General features: G+C 39.0%; 2 protein-coding genes across 4 annotated transcripts; one reads left to right on the forward strand and one right to left on the reverse strand.

The window, feature by feature from the left end:
* Positions 1–7423: 7423 nt before the first annotated feature.
* Positions 7424–14451, forward strand: LOC130405923 (protein NipSnap homolog 2-like). Its single transcript, XM_056611242.1, has 10 exons — positions 7424–7553; positions 8229–8368; positions 8455–8500; positions 9006–9100; positions 10125–10195; positions 10318–10458; positions 11119–11150; positions 12528–12622; positions 13115–13198; positions 13585–14451. Exons 1-10 carry the CDS (start codon positions 7462–7464, stop codon positions 13647–13649), a joined length of 861 nt encoding a protein of 286 aa, XP_056467217.1. The 5' UTR covers positions 7424–7461; the 3' UTR covers positions 13650–14451.
* psph (phosphoserine phosphatase) lies at positions 14039–17890 on the reverse strand. 3 transcript variants are annotated; one of them, XM_056611245.1, is made up of 6 exons: positions 17646–17776; positions 16924–17067; positions 16663–16797; positions 16294–16439; positions 15103–15251; positions 14039–15013 (listed from the first exon to the last, which is right to left on the reverse strand). In XM_056611245.1, the coding sequence occupies exons 2-6, from the start codon at positions 17061–17063 to the stop codon at positions 14903–14905; spliced, it is 681 nt and encodes a 226-aa protein (XP_056467220.1). In that variant the 5' UTR covers positions 17064–17067; positions 17646–17776; the 3' UTR covers positions 14039–14902. The 3 variants fall into 3 exon arrangements, with proteins under 3 accessions (XP_056467220.1, XP_056467219.1, XP_056467218.1); XM_056611244.1 differs by having other exon boundaries at positions 17667–17689; XM_056611243.1 differs by lacking the exon at positions 17646–17776 and adding an exon at positions 17783–17890 and having other exon boundaries at positions 14040–15013.
* Positions 17891–18105: the final 215 nt, after the last annotated feature.

Raw genomic sequence — 18105 nt, forward strand, 5'->3', positions numbered from 1 at the left:
AGCCAGGTTTATGAAGGATTTATTAGGATTTCCCAGTGCATACGATACATGAGCACTGGGATGGATTATAGTGAATGCAACACAGAACTCAAATGTGAAATGCTCTAGCACCTCATTAACAACAGAGAGAAAAAACACATTGTTTATAGCCTGGGTAGAAGTTCCAGGTCAGCGTTCATGACTCTGATGAATCATTGTTTTGATTCATAAGAGGAGTAGACTATCACATTTTTGAGGGATGGTTTTAACATATTCATAAAGGTTACATCTGGGATGGGTGAACGCCAATTTAGTCAGATCACCATTCTTCTTCAAGTGGAGACACATTGTGCATGAGACCAAATAACCCCAAGTTTCTTTTGCTTTTTGAAAAATAAGGGAAGCCAGTGACTTACCAGGTGTTTTGTATGATTGTTGGTGGCGGTTTAGTAACTCGAATGGCATTGTAACAAGGGGGGTAGGGGGTAGAACTTTCCATATTTACCTTCCCAAACTTCCTGAACTACATACTCAGACTGTTTGTGTTGGTAAACGGTCATTGAGAGAGAAGGAAGGTTACCATGCAAGGCTGCTTTTAAAGAAGGCGTGTAAGCAGGTAAGCAAAGTAAACAACGGGTGAGGGAGGTGTGAACTTTGATTGGATATGGTTTGGAGGAGGTTGTCTTAACTCACAGCAACATTCTACCATGTTAACAATTACATTATTTGATTAAATGATTCATGGAACAAATTACACAAGTTTTATTTTGCAAAACATACTTCATTTAAAAGGTTGGTATCTACAATGTCTCCATTAAAGTGTTATCCAGTCAAATAAAGACTTCCCAACATTAGGTATACAAACACTTGATAAAATATATATATTAATCAGAATTTGTGTCGGCTAATTCAAACAGTGCTGGTGTTATTTCCGAATAACGCTCTTTATTTGTCATCGGGTTCAAGCGTCCAGTAAATATTTCTACTACAAAACGGATCCGGATTGTACAAACATTTATTTTCCGTGAATTTCCCTTGAATTAAAATGTGATGCAAGATGTGCAACAAATTACGGTCATTTTCAAGACATATTCTGCTCACCTCCGCCTGTTGCTTCAGCTGTACTATTGTATCAGATGACCGTTGGGACTTTACTCTATGATGAACGGTGAGTGTTCATTTCAATTACACAGGTCATCAGTAGTTTACCATCAATTCAGCACTCCCCATTGGTTTGACACAGGAATTCCTCCACTACTGCCTTTGGACCGTAGAGTGCAGGAAGGACAAATTAACCTTCCTGAATGGGTTCATGTTGTGTTTACACTCGACAGTGTCTAGAAGTTGCATTTTCCTTGAGTGTTTGTCAGGCAGACGATTTGACTGCCATGAGTAAAACGTCAATGTGTGGATTTGTGTACACCTCCTCTTGAGTTTGTCCATTGGTCCGTCCGTCCATTCATCCATGCATGCGTCCCTCCACCATATGGATTTATCAGATATGTTTTGAATTCCAAGATAATCCACTGTGGGAACATAGTTGAATTTTAACATACTGTATTGCTATCTCCACTCAACATGCCTTATAATGCAGCCATGATTACACAGTGAAACAAACAGATGCACACACACACACACACACACACACACACACACACACACACACACACACACACACACACACACACACACACACACACACACACACACACACACACACACACACACACACACACACACACACACACACACACACACACACACAGAAATACACATACTCAAACACTACATATAAACATACAGACACACACATACAACCACAAAGACTCTCTAACAAAGTTGACATGACAAAGATGCAAATGCGAAACTGTGCACTTTTCTTAACAATTCAAAGATTCACATCTGGGTAGCATCGACATTCAAAGGGAATGAATAAATGCAGTTTCATTGCAAGGTCATATTGGCACAAAATACATCATATGTTTGGCTGCCACTTAAGTGAGTTGAATAGCAATGGGCACAATAAAAGTGGAGCTGGCAGAAATCTAAAGTCTCAAGCCACACTCTTCCAGAATAAATGAATGAATGAATGAATGTGTCGAGAAACTAGCCTGTGTCATTGTTCTATTTTCAAGACTTGGTCTACATATGATTACACACTCCCAAAGCATAGCAACAAATCATACCCACTGGTAATGTCAGGAAAACTATTCTGGTGGGGAAACAATCTGAAACAAAATATTGATGGTCAGCTTGTTCCCACAATATACTCGAAGTCAAGCATATTTGTGTAGTGCACATAATGTGGGCCTGTGAAGTTCACATGAGTAACTGGCCATCCTGAAGATTGAATACACCCTTGCCTGCCGGAATATTTAGTGATGATGATTTATTGCAAATCTTGGGATTTATATAATCAAACGGATTTCATCAATCACCGACATAACCATCTTTATGACTTGGAGCAAAGCCACACTGTCAAACAATACATGCAGGAGATGTGTATGTATTTATGTGATTACCTTACGTTGCCAAACACTTAAACCCCAAGGATGGCAGCCGTATTGGGCTTATTGTTTCTTTTTGGCACAAATTAGCACCCGGGATGTCACTTGTAATACAAACTATGATCACTTGCAAACAATACTATCGCATTTGGGATAGGAGATGCCTGATGTTTTGTTTGACCGCGTTTGGTTCTTAATCTATATGACACCTTTTTGGATACATTTCTGGAACAGAAAGACAAAGGGAAACAATGGGAGCAACAACAACAACCAGAAAAAAAACAACCACTAGAACAAAAAACTACCAGAAGAACCACAACAACCAAAACAAAAATGTAATCATTCCAAACAGCAAAGAGTCCTAGGATGCATATGATGGCACCCTTTGGCTTCCTTCGACAAGGGCGTAGTCCTATGTCGGCAGTCATCCATTTTGAATCGATTTTCCTAATTAGCCTGGATCACCCCGTCGGTTGAGATATGCGTGTATCTGCATTATAAACACCAAAGAACATGAGCGTCTTATTAAACAAGCCAGAGCAATGTTAAAATAAACTTTTGAAGATTTTCCAATTTAAAGTAAAACCATGTGTTGTTATGTCCTGCAATGAACTGGTTCTCTCACTGCATCTCGGAGTACATAATTCATTGGTAATGTTCTATTGGAAATACCATTGTTCAAGGGGGTTAAAGTTTGAAATTGATTTAACTGGCAACATACAATTGATACACGGATTCAATGAGTTCTAATATGAGCATTCTATGCTTATTTCATTCCTTAAAAATTTTCACAAAAATGTGAAATCTTTTTCTCATTTATTTTTTTAATCGTCATAATGATACATTTTATGAATTGGTTAGTTTCAACATTTTGCAACCATAATCCATATTATTTGTCTTGTTTTAATTTGTCTACAGAAAAGTGTACTAAAATGAGTCTGCTCTGGAACTCAACTACGCAATGAATTTCACTCAGTTGTGTTGCCACTATCAAAGCAGATTAAATTGAGTCATTGACGTAATGATAACATTTAGCAAGAAGCAGTTGTAAGGTATAAACAATGACATCTTCAAGATGCTAAAAAGTATTAATAGATGAAGTAATGTTAATCCTGGTCAATTAAAACTTGCACGCACAAATCAAATTCAACAATTTAACATGAAATAAACCATCATCAATGCGTGCTTGTTTAGTCTAGGCTAGTCAACTAAATACCTGAAAACCAAAACCAGGCCACGTCTTCATGGAGTTTAGACTCTACTCCAAGGGTCTTGGAGTTATCCAAAACTCTGGGACTTTGCTCTATGATGAACGGTGAGTGTATGACCATATGCCAATTTTAATATTAACATAACGTCTGTTGGTAACAACCTATAATAATATATAGAAAAAAATACATTTTACAAAAAATACATATTTTTTCAATTAAACCTTTATTCGTTCAGAAAGTCCCATTGAGGTTTGACAGCCCTTTGCAAGAGAGATCTGTGTGTGTGTGATTATTAGATAGTCGTGAGATGTCTGAAGCTAATATTATGAATCAATGATGATCAATTTAGTAAAAATTAAAACATTTCAGAATATAGATGGACTTTAATCCCTCAACACTATGGGTTAAATTGTTTGCTTAAAAGTGAAATGATGTGCCATATTATAATCCCACTTAATGTTACAGTTAAAATCAAATCATATTACAGTTTTCTCCGTCGCTTTGGTACATTTCTCAGATCAGAATTGAAATTCTCAAAACTACCTGTTCAATCTTCACATCATTGTGTCACTTGTGCACATCAAAAAAGCAGTTTCTCATTTCTTTGAACAAGTTGCAAATGCTTTGGTACATTCATGCAAATGACTATGTACAATTCTCTGCTCTTTCCTACATTACCAATTGCTTATGTCATGTTGATCAAAATGTATTGTCATGGGTCTCTATTGAATAGTCTCACCCCCACAACATTTAGGCATGAGTTCATTGCATAAGTCTTTACTTGCAAAATGGTTGAAAAGGTTGTCATAATATGTCAAGCATATTTTTATACATTTCCATTAGACTTTTTTCTAATTCTGTCCTGAATCGGAAGATTGCTACCTGGTGAATCTTGAACTTCTCTAAGGAAGGGAAATGTGTGAAGCTTTAGATCAACCAACGATCAACCAATGATCAACCAGTTTACTGAAATAGCTCAAAGGTGCATCTTATGAACCATGAACTGGCAAGTATATAGCTGGAGGACAACACAATGTTACATTGTCTGACAATGGCAGGACAAGGAATTGGACGGTGTCAACAGCCAGAGAGAAAAAGAAGAAGAAGAGGAGTGAGGCTGCGTGAGAATGAGAATTTGTAGCCAAACAGACAGGAACGTCAGGAGGTGTAGGAAGACCGCAATGTAATTCCTACAGCAATGCATGCACAATTTACCGTAAGGAGATTGTCCTATGTTCACATTTCTAGCAATGACATGGTCTGTCAAAAAATTACAGTACAAACAGTCAAAGCGTAAATGTGAATCTTGTTCAGTCTCTTGCAATCAATCTCACACATACACTAAGGTGTAACTTACAATTTACAATACTTGTCTTCAATAGTTTACATCAGAACATCCCTCCAGAGTACACTGTTATATTGACAACATGACTAAGCAATTTGACTGTCTTATCCGTACACAATGACACAAGGACTTGTCATTCTGATGGCACTGACATGTTCTTTGACACAGATATTTACTTTTGAGAGATGAACTAAGGATTTTGAGCAAGAGATTGGCTTTTGCAGGTAATCCATGGTGTTTGGCTATTTGTCCGAATTGTTTTGAGAAATGTATTTACTGTTTTGCAAATGTTGAGGATGATTCGAGAAATGTACCAATGCGACTGAGAAAAACTGTAATTCAGGATGATGCTTTGGCCTGCATTAAGAATTTGAAAAATATATAGTCGATAAAACCGTCACAAGGACACCCCACCAATGTGTCAAAACGAAAGGGACTATTCCCTCAACGATGCCCACCGCTGGATGAGCTTGGCGGAGCCATCTGTCTGCTATTTGACGGAGGAATGTAAACGTCAGGCCTGACGTAGGCAAACATGATGCAGGTCTGGCCTGTGCATAATCAAATTCCTCTGGCCTCAAAAGCAGCAGGCCATGTCATTTTTCATCCACACCTTTTGACACCACCGTCTGAGTATCCAGGGAGAAGCGTGCAATGCTTCGGCGGTCGAGACACAAAGGTTAGACAAGCATGTCACACCGGAGCCAGAACACAGGAATCCTGTACTCCCCAGACCCATATTCTGTCGAATAACAGTTCTGGCAACAGTTGCCAGAAGAAGTGAGAAGAAGGTCTGAGGAGAAGAATGTGTCTCTATGTGCACTCCCCAAAATAAAAGATTGCATTGGTATTACATGGTGTGCCATTATTATTCAATGAATCATATTATATGATAATTATTATCATGACTTTCATTATTATTATCATTAGTAGTAGTAGTAGTAGAAGTAGTAGTAGTAGTAGTAGTAGTAGTAGTAGTAGTAGTGGTATTACTATTATTAAGCTATTTCCATTGGTAGACTGCACATTGAGATTGTGACGATGATGTCATTTATCTTTGAGTTTATGCCTTGTATTCTTAGGATCATGACAGGACTATATTACACTGCAACTATAACTTCCAAACTCTTAGTCTTTATTATTTTGTAGATAAAATGTATGCACATGAATGCTTCCATGCAGGGAATTTCTAAAAAAAATAAAAATAAAAGGTTACCGAGTTATTGTTGAATATTATTTTTGCAACCATTGTGCATGATAAAAATTGAGTATACAAAACAAGTTGTCATGTCCCGAAAATGTTCTCACAATTTCTACTGCATTTATCAAAGAACAGATAAAAGAAAGGCATAGTCAATTATGGATCCAAAGCTAACAAGGAGGGAGGAGAGGATTGTTTTCTACCCTGGAAGAGATGTGTCGAGATGTGTCATTTTTTTGTTCAGTTTAGCTAGTTGATACATTGGGTTACAAATTGGCTTTTTGTCCAATGGTATGTTGTTATTGGGATTTTTTTTTTCACCTTCAGACATTCAGAGAGAGAGAGAGAGAGAGAGAGAGAGAGAGAGAGAGAGAGAGAGAGAGAGAGAGAGAGAGAGAGAGAGAGAGAGAGAGAGAGAGAGAGAGAGAGAGAGAGAGAGAGAGAGAGAGAGAGAGATGGATTAAGAGAGAGAGCGACAGAGAGTAAGACAGACACACAAACAGACTGGTTTCATGTGAGACAGAATGAGAGCTACAGAGGCAGAATGTGAGACACAGAGACAGAGGCAGAAAGAGAGAGTCAGAAACACAGACAACTACGGACAGAGGCCAAAGGATAATGATAAAAATCTGTCTCAAGTGCAATCTTAAATATTTTCTTTTGAAGCACGCAAAAAGTATCCTTGTGTAGACCTACCTTTTGATTGATTTCATTAAATGTTACAGCAAACCTGTCCAACTGTTTGATTTAATCCAAGAATGGCAGGCATTCCTTATAGGACCACGGATTGACTGGCTCCACTTTGCGTATTTTATATTATAAATCAGTTCTTCTGAATTCCTTCATACAGCAACCTTTTATCTTTCCATATAGGGCAAAATGCCATTGCAACAGTTCTGCTCTTTATTTGGTAAAAATAAAATAAAAAACATAACAAATAAGAATGCACTCATGTCGAGTGCTTTAATAATATGGATGAATCTAGATATGTTTCACTGCATTACCTCTTAGACACTAACGACGATTCCAAAATAGTTTATGAATTAATGGAATTGTATTAAATTAGGTGAATTAGGCCTTCCTAAAAAGTCTCTGATGATGAAAATATGTGTTTTCAGCACCAGGCATCGCACCCCAAACCACTCCAACCAAGCATGGCGGACTACCGCCCCCCTGTGGATAGCAGAGGGAGCGACTTTCTTCACTTACAGCTGGAAGATGGCGACCCGAGTCCTTCAGAGAATAAGCAATGGCCTATATCTGGCCAATAACATGGCCAACTCCGCAGGGCATGCCGTCATTTTGAGCAGGTTGGACCATTATCGCTTTGTATGTATGTTGTGCTTGACGTTGGCATTGTGTAAGTCTCCGGACGTTATTAAAGTGCTACCGTGTCCCGCTAACCCTCCTGTACAGGGGAAGGCACTGAAGCTAGCCTACTAGCCACTATGCTTCTGACGAGAAGCTAGCCCTTCTAGCCACTGTGCTTCTGGCAAGATCAAACCAAGCTTAAACTATTATGTGTCTCTTCAGTGAGTTGTAGAAGAAATGACAACTCGTAACTTTGCTATAAAAGACAGGTCCGATCATTTGAGATGCATGTTGGTCTCTAATGTTGAAGCTTCGTAAGCTCAAGGTCATGTTGTTGATTTCTTATGATTTTGCCATGTAAAAATTAGATGTTTATGAAACATATTAGATGGCATTGACCTGTCTAACCTTTGTCCAGAAAAAAAACGAAGCAATGATATACGTCATAGTAAATACTAATATGTAATGAAGTTCTTATGAACATGTCCATGATGTACAATGGGCAACATTATGACACTAATAAGGATTATGGCTGCACTTGACATGGTTCAAGGCCTTAATAATCAGGCTACTAAAAAACAAATATATAACTATTATAGGAACATTATACAACTTTTTGATAGGATATTGTTCATAGTTCTTTTTGTAGTGGTTTGATTTGATTTAATTTGCAGAGGCCTGGCCGTATCGAGCACCAGATACAAAGAGGACAGCTGGTTCAAATCTCTCTTTGTAAGGAAAGTTGATCCCAGGAAAGATGCACATGCAAACCTGCTGACCAAGAATGAGGAAAGCAACTTGTACAAAATCCAGTGTAAGTCACTATAATGAGTGTTATTTAATATCAATATTAATATCATCAACACACATTTGTTTTTTATAACCTAATTTTATTTGCAGTTCACAATGTCAAGCCTGAGTGCCTTGATGCATACAATAAAATATGGTAAGTGTTTGTATGTTTTATTTAGAAGTTTCTACTATTTATTTATAATCATAATAGTATTAGCTTGCGGCAGCAGCAGAAGTTAAAGCATTGTATTATGAGACCTGGTCAAATAATAGCAATAGTAATAGTCTAGTATTTGTCTGTGTTGAAAATGTCAACAGAGCTATTCCTGTGAGTTGATTGGCATGCCAGCTTGGCTTCAGCCAATCAAAGAATACCCTGGCTGTTACTTAAGATGACCCAGAGGAACTCTGCTTCTAATCCACATATACACCTCTTTTAAACTACTACTTGATGGAAAAATACATGAACCGACTACCTTATTTATTATCTGAATGAATACTTACATTCACCTAAGATGTATAATAACCTAACATATATCAATGCAAGTCTCCAATAGTTTAACTACATTATGGATGTCCTTCAATTTGTCAGTGGCTCTTTAAATCACACTTTAAAGAGATGACGTTACAAATGTAGTGCTGTTGTTCATTGCCCTCAGTGAGGAGATCCTGCCAGCCATCCATGCTGATAAGTACTACCCCTGTGAGCTCGTGGGGACTTGGAACACCTGGTATGGAGAGCAGGATCAGGCTGGTAGGACTGTGTTCAATCACCAGCACAAATTCATGTTTATAGATCTGCTATTGTACTCCTTTTCTGGTCTTCATTTCTTATTAATGACTCCTATAGAGAAACCTGACACGAATCACAGTACAAAAAAACGATGTAGATTTTCGGGAAACTCCTCATCTGGGCGCTTTCAGCATTCTCTGTCAACACTCGGCTTCGTCCTTCTCCGCCCCCGCGCCCACCTCCTGCCAACCCCACTCTTTTGTGATTGGTTACCTTCTGGAAGAGCATGTTGCAGCATTACCACACATGGAAACTCTGGATTGACCTATGTAGATAAATCCCGGAAATTTGAACAAGTTAATGGCGACCGGTGTCCCTAGTGTTAAGCGCTCTGCACAGCCGCCCCAGACGGTTAGCCGTGAATACGTCTAAATGCATGTACGTCATTATTTGACACTTTAGTATGGTTAAACATGACTATAAATCATTATAACAACGTTTATAGGTCATAAAAGTCGAAAAAGCATAATAGGTGCTCTTTCATGTTATTTTGCTTGCATGTTACACACATTATTTCATTGCAGCATAGTTTAAGTTGATCTCGAGTGGTTTCCTTCGGGGCTTCTTTGGTGTATTCTGAGACGGCTATTCTTGGACTTTGTTGACTTTACTGACCTCTATTGGTGTGTTGGGCACGGAGGAGCCGCTGTAGAAATGACCATGGAGCGGACCCTTGTTGTGTATAATAACATTGCTCGATATATACGTGCACATTTATTAGTTACATCCATCTCGCGTGAGTGTTCATTTTAAACAAGCATTCCCTGTTTCATTTTAACCGGTGTCAAAATGGCTTTGTGCTGCTAAATGAGAATGTAAATGGTAAAGAAGTTCGGATTGTGAGACCCGAATCTTAATCTTGATGTAATAAAAACATGTACGGATAACTTCAGTATGCTTTGTATACTGAAGCCCTCCGACCTTAACTCTTTAAATGCATTCATCCATTCCACGTCTGTTAAATGCTGCTTCTGTTTTGCTTCAGTCCACCTGTGGCGCTACAGAGGAGGCTACCCAGCTCTTACAGAAGTGATGACCAAGCTCAGGGAAAACAAGGTACGGCCTCACATGTCACTTGTGTTTTACTATCAATGTTATTGAGTCCACCAGCAATGGCTGACCAACAATGTGTTGCAGAATTCTATCTATGGATTTACCTGTTTTATTTTTTGTTCCAGGAGTTTGTAGAGTACCGCAAGGAGCGGGGTAAGATGTTGCTGTCTCGTAGGAACCAGCTCCTCCTCGAGTTCAGCTTCTGGAACGAGCCAGTTCCCCGGGAAGGCCCAAACATCTATGAGCTCAGGTCCTACCAGCTCAGGGTGAGCAGCTGACAGGGGGGGGGGGGGGGGGGGGGGCATTGTATTCAATGTCTGGAAAGGCCTAGTGAGTGTTGTGAATAAATACTGTAGCCTAATAGATCTGGTCTGACGAAACATTTACTTATGTGATACTGACATACACTTGATTGGTTAAGCAAATATAAAAGAAGGTCCTAGTTACACCACAAGTTATACATTGATTTTATTTTTTATGTATTCAGCGGATGCTGTGTATGATAATGAGAATTGGGGCCAGGCATGTAGGTAAGGCATGTAACTGAACCTTTATTGACCTTTTCACTGTGATGCCCTTTAATTTCAGTCTGGACCTGTGTTTGGAGATTTCAACCGTATCCATTGTTTGTTTTTTCTCCAAAGAACGATTTAATTTCAAAGTCTTCCCCAAGTTCCCCTCTTGCATGCCTTTTTGACTTAAATTATAATTCCTCATACATTAGATTGTTATGTCCCTGAATCATTATCACAGACTGAGAAACGTATGTTGAGGAACTTGTTGCACACATTTGTTGCAGAAAATAATTGTAGCGATCCTAAAGGTGAAGTTATGCAACACATCATTGAAGCCTTTTTATTAAGGTACAACATTCATCAGGACTGGTGATCCTCTGCTTAAAGATTCTTTTCATTTTTTCTCCCTAGCCTGGAACCATGATTGAGTGGGGTAATTACTGGTAAGACAGCCTGATTTCTTTCTCTATTTCACTGTACTTACAGAACACTTGGATCACATGAAACCAGTTCTCCCTCATTAATAGGAACCACTCCCCAGACGGAGCCTATTTTGATATGTTTCTATTTGGCTCCCGGCCTAGTGGTGGTGGTGGATAGGGTGGTCCAGAGACTAGGGATGGAGAGGCTAGGGTGGTGCAGAGGCCAGGGTGCTCCACTCCCCGCATCCCGGTTCTGTTCCCTTCCTTTTCGTTGTGGTGCTCTGTGTGACATGGCCACCTACCTGATGGCTTCCTTGAGTCGAAGCATCACTATCACAAGTCCTTTTCACGAAAGATAAATCATTAGCTAAATTACTCAAATAAGATTGTTATGGTTAAAATTCATACAATTGAAACCCACATATTGGCTCGTCTAAAATAAATAAATTAGCTGCTAAGTAAAGAGTTATGGTGATGAACTGACTTCCAACTAAGATAAGATGTATGTGTCATTATAGCCTTTTATTTGTCTGCAATGTAAACACAATTTGAGCTATTCAATTTAACTTGCTTTTAACCTTGCTTTTAATAATGTTTTCCTTTTTATTTTTATTTTAGATAGAAACCATTATTATATAATGGTTTCAAATACAACCCTGAAATGAAACAAGAGGTTTGAGCATTTCAAACGTTGACTCAATTAATCATTAAAGTAATTTATGGCAACGAAAAAAGGGAATATACTAATGGAGAAACATTGAATGCTGTTTCTGCTAAATCACTTGTCAAAGCATGTTATAATTGTCTTTTTGGTATAATTTCAATTACTTTCTCTTATTTTCTTTGGGTAATAAATATTTAAACAATATATAAAACATTCGGGTCTAATGCACACTTTCTCCCAATGCAAGACAGTCAGAAGAAATAATAATAATAATAATAATAATAACAATACATTATGATTGTTAAGGTCTCAATGTGTAACATCAACAAATTCGTAGCTTAAAATAATTTGGACCCATCTGTAGTCAATGCTAATCAATGGTGAGTTCAATAATTACATCAATAAAATGACATCCTATAACCCATAATCAAAAAAATAAAAAATGCTGGCTGTACCTCCATTGTTTCAAATAATCGTACTATCAACACTCCCAAACCCCTCCCACTCACGCCACAGAGCTTAACCGGTTGGCTTCACACTGTTACACAGCCAGTTAGACCTGACGGAACACCTTCATTAAGTTTGCTTAAGTCTGACAGTCTTCCACCTACTATCTGGGAGGGGCCCAATCTCAGACAATGCAACCTTAATTCTCTGTGGTCTCCAATAATAACAAATTCTGCGAAGTGGAAAGACCTAATTGGGTCTGTGATGCAACCGGTTTTTCTCTGCAGGGCCAGAGCCATCGGCTATCGCCAGCACAATAGTGAGGCGGTAGGCGGCTTCTTCTCCCAGATCGGAAACCTCTACATGGTGCATCATCTTTGGGGTAAGATGCATGCAGTGATGCATATAAATTCAAGTTAATTAATAGGGGTGATGTGATAAGCCCTTACAAGCTGTTTCACAAACTGTCTGATGTCACCAAGGCACAGGGAAGGGCAGTTTTAGAAACTGCATGTAATGGCTAATCACACTCGCACCTGGTTGTATAATAGGGGTTCTTCAACCTCTGTGTGCAAAACACAATTCTAAAGTGTAATATTTATTTTATATCCAAATGTAATTAACATGGCCTCCACTACAGCTTATATTTTGGTATTGGACAATATTTGGACAATATTATCCCTTTCCAGTTGTATGAAGCCTGTAATGTGCTTATCCGTGATCTACTCAAATCCTTAAAATATATCCCAATGCTTTGTTGGCATGTTAAATATATGTTTAACTTTGAGATATGTCACACGATATTGGCGGACAGCTCTTAGAATATTGAATCAATGCGTACAGCATTGGTGTGATTGGGTGTTTGTCATTGCAGCTTACAAAGACCTCCAATCCAGGGAAAACACAAGGAACGCTGCATGGCAGCACGAAGGCTGGGACGAGGTGGTGTATTACACAGGTGAGGACAATGCCACCACAAACAATGAAGGAAGGAAAAACATTGCGTAAAGGGCTGATTATGGTTCCAACGCAATGACCCAGCACACTTCGACGCAGTCTTGAACCTTTATGGTTCTGCGTCGGTTTTAGTAAGCAGACCAATCTCAGCCCTTGCTGCCGAGTCACCTCGACGGAAGGTTACAATTTGGGAGGCGCACGTCAGGCCCTTGCGGTGGACGCAAGGAGGGTCTGCAACGACGTAAGGGGTCCGTAACCCCCTTGGGTTGCGGGAAAGTGGGACCATAATCAGCCCTTAACTCTCCACTCTGGACTACACAACACGATTTCTGGGGCGTGAGAAATCTGTAGTCCTCCATTTTTTCAACCTTTTTCCATTTTCTCCAGTTCCTCTTATTCAGCACATGGACTCCAGGATCATGATCCCGACTAAGGCGTCCCCGCTGAAGTAAACTGAAGCCGTCTGAAACCCAATGAGAACTTCCGGAATGCTTTATCCGTTATGAACATCACTGCCATCACAGGTTTCAAACTCCTCGCTGTTGCCAAGCAACACATCCTCCCTTCAAAGTTAGTGGTTTTTGGTTCTTAGGAGGGCCAACTCTTGTTACTTATTCAAAACATAGCATCAAAGACAGAACGCAGATAAACACCAGAAATACTACTTTCATTGTCAGTGAAATGGCAACCGTGGCCCTAAAGTGTTTTGTCGGATTATATTGTGAGCCAAAAACAGAAAGAAGTACCATAAAGCTGTCCTTTTGGGTCCTATTATTACAACAAATGAATCCCCTTTATAGCGTGATGAATGGGAAGTTACCGTTGTAAGTTATGAAAAAGCTACGTACACTCATTTTATAATGCAGTGGCTATTTATTATGTTATGTAAATATTAACATTGCATAATGTATGTACATTGCGAAGTGGCACATATACTAACATGGCAATCATCAGTGTATATTAAACATTAAATTCTCCATTGTATATTCCTTTGAGCATACAGATTTAGGTCAAATCATTTTAATTGCAGCATGTTGCGATAGGCACTGAATATGTATCTGGCTTTTCTTATCAGTAAAAAAAAAAACAAGCTTTGATTTCATTTGGTGAAAAAGGATTTATTTATTTTTCACTTTGTCAAGATTGCATGTTACGTTTGAAAAATGTGTTATTGGTTATAACATGCTTAAAGCATGGCGATAAAACGGTTTTAAGTTTTGTGTCACCTACTGAATAAACATGGAAAAAAAGTGTAAGCAACGTGTTCTTGTCACTAATTAACTAACACTAGCCCTAACTAATAGTTAATACTGTTCCCTTGCTGGTAAACACACACCACCTTACTTGACAGATAAATATGCAGTTGTCTTTTATACTCCTTAGGTTTCATACAGATGTTCAACATTTCTTGCTCGTTGCACATTTTTCTTCATGACTTTTACTAAAGTGTTGATGCAAAAAGTGCTCAAAATACTGAACTCCTTAAATATATAGTTTGTGGTTTATTGTAATTAGTTACATTCTGTAGTATAAAAATTAATAGGGGGGGAACAACCCCCTAAAATATCTAAATTAACTCACTATTGTAGTGCAAACATTTATCGATAAAAAAATCTTGACAGAAAACACACTGGATAAAACAAACAAAGGCACACCATAAGGTGCATAAACCATAGTAAAGAAAGTACCAGTGCAGCTGTTCCTTCTAGATCTTCTCCAGTTCCTTAAGTAGTTCTCCAAAACTTGTGACATACCACAAACTCCTTTCTTTGACCTGTGGTCTAACGACATTCCCACCAAATCCAATGAAGGCACTCTGAAAAGCAAAGACAGCAAACGTGTTTCTCAATTGATTATAAGAGAAACATAAGAGTGCATCAAAGCGCAGTCCGACAGGACACTCACAGCAGGGGGGCAGGCCTCCAGGTCAGTGGCCCCATCTCCGATCATCACCACCGTCTTGAAGCCATACTGTTCCTTCAGCATGTTGATCACACGACCTTTCCCACCACTTTCTGCTGTGGGCTGGCTGTCGTCAAACCCTGCGTATTCACCTGAAATAACAAACCATGTGCATGTTTCTTTAAAGGGACCCAGTATGGCTAGCATTATTGTTTGGTAATAATGTAGTTATAAATTATTTGTATTATTAGTGTTATTAGTTTCAAAGATATAGCGTGGGGAATAAAATGTTGAAAAATTACAAAGCATGACCTGGCTTTGAGTTCTTCAATAAGTTTCATATAATTAATCATAACTGATAAAAGGAAAAACCCACATGCAAATGAAAGCGTTTCTCCTGCTCGCCTTTGAGTTCAACATTTCCTTGGCAGGATTAAAGGTGCAGTGTGTAGAATTGAGTGGAATCTAGCGGGTGTTTAAGAGTATAAACCAATGAAAATAAGAATGCGTTTACGTTAGCATGAGCCCTTTATTTCTACATATGAAGCACCTGTTGCACCACCATATTTCTACAGTAGCCCAGAACGTACAAACGACTCTAGAGAGGAAGTGTTTTAAATTTGTAATCATAATTGCCATATCACGTTAAGTGACATATCAGACTAAATTACAAAATAAAATACCAATCTATCAAGGAACCTCCTCCCTTGACACTTTGCTACTTCCTTTTGTTGTAGACGACAGTTTGGTAGTACCTACTGGCAACTTACAGGCCACCGTAGCTTCTCCTATGTCGTTGGAAAGGGAGGGTGGGGGTATTCTGTTGGTTAATCTGCAACCTCACTGAAAGACGTCACTAAATAGTACAAACTTTAAGTAGGCCTAGTCTTCTCTGTTTCCTTAAACCTGTAGTCCGCTACATTGAGGCAGCTGCTGCACATGTTCAGTGTCCACCATTTTAATAAAGTCTTGCAAACTTTTATTTGGGTCCCATCTACCATTTCCCAGACAAACGATACAACAAAAAACATTGCTTGCTTTTGGTTGTTGCATAGAAGTACACCATCAAACCATCATACACCAGCTGTTCTACACAGGTGGCTTAAATAAGTTAGAAGTTATTGATTCCATAAATCCTATGGGAACCAGTGATTGATAAAGCTTGATATGACTAAATACCGAGTGATCATTTACCATTGAAGTAGAACTTGAGCCTGTTTGCATAGACGTGGTCGAGAGGAATATCGAGTTGAGTCGCTACATGTTCAACGATGCAGCGGAACCCCCCAGATATGAGGAAGACCTTGACATTGCGCTCGTGAAGCCGGTCCACAAGTTCCCTGGAGAGACAAAAGCTCAATGAGAACCCCCAGTTTGATAAGGAGAAAACAGGGTATGGTATAATCTAATGTTGAATTTTCCTTATCTTACCAGATCTCACATAATACGTACATTATATAAAGTCATTCTAATATGTGTTGTGATTCATAATTTACAATGACATTCACAACTTTTTAGGATAGGATATATAAATGAAACCAATTGTGATCTACACACACTTACTTAATACCTGCAGTCAACTGAGGGGGGTGGTCTGTTATCAGTTTGTTCACTTGTTCTCTAGAGCAGCGTATGATGGACAATCGTTCAGAAAGGGCTTTCTTGAATGTGACCGATCCACCCATGGCATTACGTGTCCTTCAGGGGTTACAGAAGCAAAATACAATATTAACATGGTGTAAACCTGACTGAATAGAACAATGGCTGAGAAATGTGATGGTGAATGACAAAATCCACCAATTTAGGGCAAAGCATCAGACATACATTTCAGTGACTGCATCCCCGACACCACAGAATTTGGCCAGTTCATCAATGCCCTCTTCTTTGATAACTGTGCTGTCTACATCAAAGCAGACAGCTTCTGCTCTCCTGAACATCTCCTGTGTCTGGGATTGAGTCGTCATCGTTCTAGAAAAAGGAAAAAAAAAAGAGGAAAGCATCCATCATTAGTCGACACTATAATTCGAATAGCTTGCATGTATAGCGTTTCATTTGAGCTTTAAACTGGGTCACAGAGAGTCAGAAACGACCATTATCCATGGAGTAATTTGATAATGGTCGGTCACGAGTTGAAAACGTAGTTACAGCAGGTCTTTCATTCTCAACCGGAGATCTACTTGTCGTTTTGTGCAAGTAGGTCTGCGGCTATTTTCCAAACGGCAGTCGGAAATCTGCATTTTCGCCATAGCCCCTTTTAATCTTGATAACGAATTGCGATAGAGTATTTGAAGAATGCATGACAAAAACAGTCCGCTCTGACTGACTGATGGGCCTGGGTAGACATTGTCTGGCGATGTTGCGTCACCCGGTTAGAGAGAAAAGAAAATAGATGGAGCAGAAACATTAAACACTGCCACTTGATAATCAGCACGCCATTTTACACTCCCTGCAACTCCAAACGAACGATGCATCAATCCGTGTAAGAGACATTTTAATTTGAACATAAACTTTTAGTGGAATCTGCGTTAGCTTTATGAATGGCATACCTGAATGGAAATAAGCACAACCTTTTTATTTGATTCACATGCAGCCACTTCGCAAATGCAAAAACGAAAATCGGACTGCAATACGGTCGATCCACAAAGTAAGTTAACGTATTCAGCAACTTCTTGTTGGAACTTACTGGTTACAGCGACGATGATATAACAGGCAGGGACTTCTAAGGCAGAACCTTTTCACAAGTCATTGAGTTTAGTGGCGAGGGAGAGAAAGCATAGAGGCTGAGCTCAGAGCCAATCAAAAGAGAACCGGCGAGTGATCCCGCCCACAACGCCTGAGATTAACTAATCACTGACTTTTGAAAGTACTCTGTGTAATAAAAAATATATTTATTACCGGCCGCATTGGATATTTATTATGTGCCGACCGCATAGGGCCGCGCTTGCATACAAAAAGCTCCCTTACGTTATAATATTTAAGTACGTCGCTATTAAGACAGAGTTGTGA

The sequence above is a fragment of the Gadus chalcogrammus genome, chromosome 16 (genome assembly GCF_026213295.1).
Source record: "Gadus chalcogrammus isolate NIFS_2021 chromosome 16, NIFS_Gcha_1.0, whole genome shotgun sequence".
In the NCBI taxonomy this organism is placed as follows: Eukaryota; Metazoa; Chordata; class Actinopteri; order Gadiformes; family Gadidae; genus Gadus; species Gadus chalcogrammus.

Coding starts and splice junctions, on each gene's coding strand:
- LOC130405923 (XM_056611242.1), top strand. CDS start 7,462: ATGGCGACCCGAGTCCTTCAGAGAATAAGCAATGGCCTATATCTGGCC. Junction 7,554..8,228: donor CATGCCGTCATTTTGAGCAG/GTTGGACCATTA, acceptor TTTAATTTGCAG/AGGCCTGGCCGTATCGAGCA. Junction 11,151..12,527: donor ATTGAGTGGGGTAATTACTG/GTAAGACAGCCT, acceptor TTTTCTCTGCAG/GGCCAGAGCCATCGGCTATC.
- psph (XM_056611245.1), bottom strand. CDS start 17,063: ATGACGACTCAATCCCAGACACAGGAGATGTTCAGGAGAGCAGAAGCT. Junction 16,440..16,662: donor CAGTTGACTGCAGGTATTAA/GTAAGTGTGTGT, acceptor TTGTCTCTCCAG/GGAACTTGTGGACCGGCTTC. Junction 15,014..15,102: donor TGGAGGCCTGCCCCCCTGCT/GTGAGTGTCCTG, acceptor TTTGCTTTTCAG/AGTGCCTTCATTGGATTTGG.